Consider the following 6,748-nt stretch of genomic DNA (forward strand, 5'->3'; position numbering starts at 1 on the left):
TTCCTTGCCATCCTGCCTGTTTCTCCAATCTGCTTCTTGTACAAAATCACTTTTTTCCCGGCTCGCAGTGCAGACCCAAGGCTGTCTCCCAAACCTAAGATCTGGCTCCAGTCCTTGCCAGCGATAAGGATTGTTACCTCCATTGGCTTCATGGAGAGGCTTTCATCCTTGCACAAACCAATGAGCCATTTGCCACCTGGTGTTGTCCCTGTACTTTGAATGTTGTCATCACAAGACTGCGGGGTGGAGCTGGCCATGCAGGGTGGTGCCAGAGATGGGGAAAGGCATAAAGGTCCCAGCATAGACTGCTAGAGACAGGATCTCTGAAAGCCTCAGAAGTATCCTATTTCCTCTTTGCTGTCCCCAGTAAAGCATCATCTTGACCATGAAGGCAACTGGTGTTTTCCTGCTGCTCTCCCTGGCACTCTGCTGCTACCAAGGTGAGTGCAACATTTTGCTTAGGAGCCATTTCCTCTCCTTGCTAAAGCTCCCAGGTCTGCTGGGTGAGAATGTGAGCCTGGGAACAGGCCAGCTGGTGCTGGGACCTTGCTCTGGCCCTGGGCAGAGAAAACAAGCGATCCCCAGAGGGTGCTGCAATGGCCAATGTGCATTAAACCAGTGGTCTGTGAGCAAGCCTAAAGCAAAGGCTTTAAAAGGGTGCCTGGCACCTGCTCCCAAAAATGAACAGACCTGCTGGTCTGACACTCTCCCTTCAGGGCTGGGATTCGGCCTGGAGCTGGTAGTTTCTAGGACACTGCAATTCTTTTAGAGTGAATAGGTGCTATTCTGGTTTTAAAAAAGCAAACCCAAAAAGACAGGAAACACATCTAGGCAAGGGAAAATGCAGCACTCTCAACCAAAGTCAATGTTTAAGCCAACTATGTTTTCAAAATCCCATATGGTGCAGAGGGATGAGAACATGAGCTGTTGCTGCTCTTCAGGTCCTGCTCACCAGGGATTTCTGCCTTCGTGGGTTCATTCAGAACAGGAGGATGCTTCTGAAACAAGTCCTGCGTTATCCTGTTCACTGTGCAGCAGTTGCCATTGCAGAGCTGTCTGAGCATAAAATCTGGACTCATTTCAGTCGAACTGAGCGTGTAGTGAGCTACAGCTCCTGGGTCTAGACCAGTGCTAGTCCAGAGTAAAATCCCTGAAACCCTAAACAGTGTGGCTATTAGGTCCTCAGCACCAAACCGTTTCACTCCACAAGACACACTGCTATTGGGCCACACTGGTTGTTAATGTAGATGTAGCCTAAATCCTCTATGTAGATGACTTCTGGATCTATAAGAAACCCAAGGTCTTCTTCTCAGTACTGCCTTTTGCTGAACAAATTCAGGTTGTTTTTCAAAATACACCCACCACATGTTCCACCCATGTGATCCCAGCTGTCAGTTCAGGGCCAGCTTCTCCATGGAGAAGCCCACCAAAGTCACAGCTTGCTCCCACCAGCTTTGGTGTGAGACCTCAACGTCCACCCATTTCTCCTTCTAGTAGAGATCTTCAGCAACTTCTCTTTTGCTCTGCTTTCTTGTGGTACAAACCCACTGGCACCAGAAAAATCACCCTGGATTTACTCCAGCACCAAGTCCAGCATCAGCAGGAGTTTCTCAGTTACCCATGAACATGTGATAGGAGATAACGAAAGCCACCTTTGCTCCCTGGCAGCTGGCAGGGAGTCACTAGCAGTGCATCTGGCCTTGACAGGGCCTTGCACCATCACGGTGTTTCTGCCAGGGGAAAGAGATAGATGCAGCAGCAAGGGACGTGGCTGCAAAATGGGGGAGATCCAAGGGAAGAAATTGTTTGCTGGGACAAAGGTGTCTGAGTGAAGACATACAGTCCTCAGGCTAAAGCATCTTTAGTACATCTGCCTTGAAACCAGCCTGAGTGATGGGTACTAAAGCATTTTCTCTCTCTCTCCACTCTTTCTCTAGGAAACGCTGAGATGGATGGAGCTGCTGGAAAAGGAACAGAGGTGAAGGCTCCTATTTTTGTGTAGCACAAGGGTGTGCCCAGCTTTGGTGAGACAGCACTAACCCATACACTGGAGAGCCAGAGTTGCTAAATACAGGGAAGTACAGTGAGCTGCTGGGTTGGCAGCCCAAAGATGCCAGTGCCTGGGAACCTCCTCCCACCTGCTGTGCCACAGCAAAATCCCAGTAATGGTACTGGTTTCCCACTGCATTTCCCCACACCCACTGGAGGAAAACTGTTAAAAAAGAACTGAATATTGCTGTTACCTGCCAAGAAGATCAGAGCTCTCCTTACTCTCTAGCTTGCAAGTGCAAGGGCAGGTATCGTTGTGGCATAAAAATAAGAACTGGGAAGAACACAATCGGGCACTGCCCATGGAGCATTACTCAATATTGTTGCTCCTCAAGGTGTGCAGGAGTGCCAGGTGAAGTTCAGCTGGCCAAGGGACAGCATGGTAACAGGCAGTCCCGGTGTTTCTGAGAGTTCATAGCAGAGCTCTGAGCAAGCTGGGATGGGTTATCAAGATACACAAAATATGCACCTCCCTGTGAATGCAAAGCTCCTTTGGTAAGCTGAAAGCATGTTTAATATTTTCAGCATTACCTTTTTGCGTTCCCAGGCAGCTTGTGGCAACTATGACCTAAGAAAAGGTTGTACAAAGATCTTTGACCCCGTCTGTGGCACGGACAACTTCCTATACGGCAATGAGTGTGTGTTGTGCTTTCAGAACCTGTGAGTATCTGGACCTCCTGCGAGTCTAAATATCACATAGATGAGGGCTACTACATATGTCTGGGATTTCCTAGAAAGCAAGCTGTTTGCATGCAGCTGGGTGGAGCGCGGGCAGTGAGCCCGGCACATCTGGCATGAATCTGGCCTCCCGCGCAGATGCTGCACCTGCTGCTCTGAACATGTGGACTCTGCCTGCGAAACAGGTCCGTTGCGTGCAGCTCACAGCACACAAGCTGCCCACAAGCAGGGACTGTATGGCCAAAATCTCCCCACACCTGCAGCTGCCAAGCTGCCGTGATTGCTCAGACTGTGCTGGCAGGTGTCCAGGAACTCAGACAAATGGCAAAGTCCTCAAAGTCTGCCCAGATCTAGCATGCAGGCAGAAGAATATTTTTCCAGGTGACCTCAAATGTGTGGTGGCTGGGGAAAAACTATGGGTTTTCACCCCAGCAATTTATAGCCGAGTTCTGCTTTCTGTCTTCTGTGCATATGAAAGGATACAATTTGCTCTGGGTTTTTTTAAGAATGAGCCTTATATTTAATCTGTGCTGGTGCCAGATTGCACTGTCTTAGCAGAAGGCCAGGTCCAAATGCTAGCGACGTCTCTGGCAAGACTTGATTCATTTCATCTGGCTTGGGCCCTAGGTAATTTTGAGTATATTTATACATTGGAAGCGCTCTGTGTCAGACAAGTGAAGGAATTACTTCCAACTCAATGCTATTAAGTGGTTCAAAAATCTCTGTTGGGAAGATTGACTCTTATCTGTAGCCAGATGCCCCAGTCTGTGGGGCTAAGGGAGCTTGACCCTTGACTTTATCTGGTGGAGGCGGGGATTTTTGGTGATCAGGCTCACCCCATCTGTCATCAGCAGAGACATCTCTAACAGAAGCTCAAATTCTAGCTTTTCTATCCCTAGAGGAACGGGCTTGTGGAGCCAAATTCTGCTTTTAGGAGTGTTTCCTCCCAGCTAATTCTGCAGTAACAAGGAACAGAGTCCAGATCAGCAGGAAAAAAAGCCTGGATAAGAATTGTTGGTCTGATTGTCTCCTTTTTCCTTCATTAACCCAGGCTGCTGCCCCATATTCTGCTCCTGGCCTGCTCAAATGCTGCTTTTACATTTTAAGGCTGAAGATGATACAGTCAGGCAGAGACATGCTGAGTGGGATCTCCTGAACAAAGGCACCACAGTTAATGACCTGGCACGGCATGGCAGGGCGGTAATGACCATGCTGGAAGCCAGCAGCCCAGCACCAGCTGTCGCTGTAGTGTGCAACAGATGGAGGTGGGAGGTTCTTCAGACACAACATCGTTAGGGCTTTGGCCATGAACCAAGAGCTAGGTAAAGAGAGCAAGGAAGGCTTCAAAGCCAGCTATGCAGGAAGCAAAGTGGCATCAAGGATGCTATGTCCCCATGGCGTGGAGCATGGCTTTGGAGGGGATAGGAGACCTCAGTGGTCACAAGAAGGAAAGTTTGGGGCACAAAAAAGAAAAAGGCTGAGCTGGTGGTGTATCCAGAGCCAGCCAGGAGTCGGGGGAGAGAAGGGATGGACGAGAAGCTGGTGCTGGCACTTACCTTGCGTTGACAGGCTCTGCGTCCCTGGACTTCAAACTCCCATTTGCGCAAGCTCTCAGCAGCTGCAACTGGAAATGTGCTGCTCCTGTGGGTCAAATCCCTGAGCCTTGCAGCTCCCCTGTAACATTCCCAAGCAAAGAAGTTTTGGGGTTAGGAACATCAGCCATTTGGCGTCCTGGTCAGGACAATCTGGGGCAGGCACCAGGAGTTTGAAGCTGCCTGGTGCCAAATGTCTCAGGAGAGAGATAAACAGAGCATCCTCATCTGTAAAGCTTTGGTCCATGGGGAAAAGTCATGTAGCCAAGAGGCAGGATGAAGTGTCATTTGCAGTTTTGCGTGTGCACTGGTCTGACAAGAGCTGGAGGCCTGCAAGGAGTCTGGGAATAACTACAGCGAGAGCATCTGGCAGTGTCTCATTCGTCGCCTTTGGTCACTTCATTGTGACCAGTGTGCAAAATGCTTTTTGCAAAACACAAAACAGCTTGAAAATCATTTTACCAGCATTTCTCTATGCACCTGAAAAAATGGGTTTGTCTTTCCAAACAGAAGAACATCATGATTCCATGTGAAAATGGAACAATTCAGAGTAATTAGGTCCACTACTGGGCAAAAAATAATAATTTTTTGCAGGTGTCTTTTTAATATTTTCCTCACTTTTGCTGCAGAAGCAATCAGGAGGGGAGGCTGGAAGCAGGCCCAAGCCCAAGCAAGACACAATGGCAGGCATTTGTCTGCAAAAACCCACAAAACAAAGTCATAACCTTTATCGTCTGCAGCCAGACAGGCATTACAGGTGTCTTAGTGCTGTCCTACAGCACAGAGGTGAATTATTCTGCCAGGAGGTGTCAGGAAGTGCCAGCTCTTGAGCTTATTCAAATTAATTAACACATGTCCATGGTAACCCTGAACTCCCTGTCAAGAATATGTGGCCTTACTTAGTGGGAATAACTCTTAAATTATTTAAGCAGTACTTTCCTTTCTTTCTTTTTGTCCTCTGAGCCAGGCTGCTATATGTATCAGGGACCTGAAGGCATCCTCTAGCATTTTTAACCTCTCTTCCAGGCAAAGAAACACCAATGTGCGCATAAAGAACAGGGGAATGTGCCAAAAGCCCTCTCCACGCTCTGACTCCACTCGAAACTAAAAGGTGCAGCAGTTCTGGAGAAGACAGCACAAAGCTGTCCCTGACCTATACAAACTCCTAATAAAATGGAAGCATTGCCACATCTTGCACTGAGATTTCTTACACACACAGCAGACCCCTTTCCCTGACATATAAAATACCTTCCTGAAAAATATGGTTTGTTTTAGTAATGTCTATAAAGACCCATGAGCAAATTACAGGCAGAATCCCAGGGACAAGGCTAGGGCAAGCCCAAGGAGAGAGCCAGGCTCTGGCATAACAAGGAGGGTCTTTTTTGCATCAATAATTTTGTTTTCCTTCCCTAAACTTCCAGCATCCAAGCAATAGGAGATTTTAGCATTCTCATTACTTGCAATTACATTTGTTAAATACAGGGCATTAAAGCCCTTACTCCCAGGGCCTTTGCCAGGAAGAAGAGTCCAACAAGTCATCTCCATGCTGACCTGTCTCCAGCCTCGTCCATATGCCAGTGCCCCATCACACGGTCCCTGTGCACGGAGAGCCACCAGCCTCAGACTTTCCCTGCAGGTCACAGCGACCCAGTGCCTCGGAAAATCAAAAAGGCTCCATTTTTCCAGGAAAAAACAAACAAACAAACAAACAAACAAACAAACAAACAAAACTTTCTTTCCTCTAGCGGCCTTGGTGAGCTTTGCTGCTGGCACCCATGCCCGGGCCCCAGGGCCGCGGGCTGGCGGGAGCCGAGATGCGGCGCCCGGCGCGGCGGGACGCAGGGCGCGGGTCCCTGGCTGCAGAAAGGGAGGAGGTTTCGGCACTGGAGGCCGCTGTTGCTCCGCCGGAGCCGGTGCCGGAGCCGAGCCCGCAGCTGGAGCCCGCAGCTGGCCGGGTGGCCCGGCCGGGGCAGGCGGGGGAGCGGCGCCGGACGCCCCGCGGGCGTGCAACGGGCTGGCGGTGCTGCTCTTCCCAGCCTGCAGCGAGGTGCGGTGGCCTGGGGGCTCCGCCTCACCACGTCCCTGTCCCTCACCCTCCGGGGACCTACGGGCAGGTCTGCGGGGACCTCATGCTCCAGCCGGGGGGCTGCGAGGACACGAGTGGCCGCAGAGAGTCTGCCCGCAAGTCCTGTGCTGGAGGATGCATCTGCCTGGCACTGGCAAAGCCCTGCCAGCTCTTCTCCAGAGAGCTGGGCACTCCAGTGCTTGTGCCAAAGGACTGTAATGAGACAACCCAAACCAGCCTGGGATGAAGCGGTTAGGGCTGGGTTTGAAGCGTCTTGGGGTTTCCCATGAATTATAGCCCTTAGGCAAATGGCTATTTGCATTTTGAGCAAACCAAATGCTTTGTTCTTAGCAAATCCTGAACT

General features: G+C 50.1%; 1 protein-coding gene across 1 annotated transcript; it reads left to right on the forward strand.

Annotated features, from left to right (window-relative positions):
- The first annotated feature begins 385 nt into the window (after positions 1-385).
- On the forward strand, positions 386-5,427 carry SPINK1 (serine peptidase inhibitor Kazal type 1). Its single transcript, XM_075715851.1, has 4 exons — positions 386-440; positions 1,938-1,978; positions 2,597-2,709; positions 5,346-5,427. The coding sequence occupies exons 1-4, from the start codon at positions 386-388 to the stop codon at positions 5,425-5,427; spliced, it is 291 nt and encodes a 96-aa protein (XP_075571966.1).
- Positions 5,428-6,748: the final 1,321 nt, after the last annotated feature.

Source organism: Pelecanus crispus, chromosome 8 (assembly GCF_030463565.1).
Source record: "Pelecanus crispus isolate bPelCri1 chromosome 8, bPelCri1.pri, whole genome shotgun sequence".
NCBI classification, from domain to species: Eukaryota; Metazoa; Chordata; class Aves; order Pelecaniformes; family Pelecanidae; genus Pelecanus; species Pelecanus crispus.

Coding starts and splice junctions, on each gene's coding strand:
- SPINK1 (XM_075715851.1), top strand. CDS start 386: ATGAAGGCAACTGGTGTTTTCCTGCTGCTCTCCCTGGCACTCTGCTGC. Junction 1,979..2,596: donor CTGCTGGAAAAGGAACAGAG/GTGAAGGCTCCT, acceptor TTGCGTTCCCAG/GCAGCTTGTGGCAACTATGA. Junction 2,710..5,345: donor GTGTTGTGCTTTCAGAACCT/GTGAGTATCTGG, acceptor CCTCTCTTCCAG/GCAAAGAAACACCAATGTGC.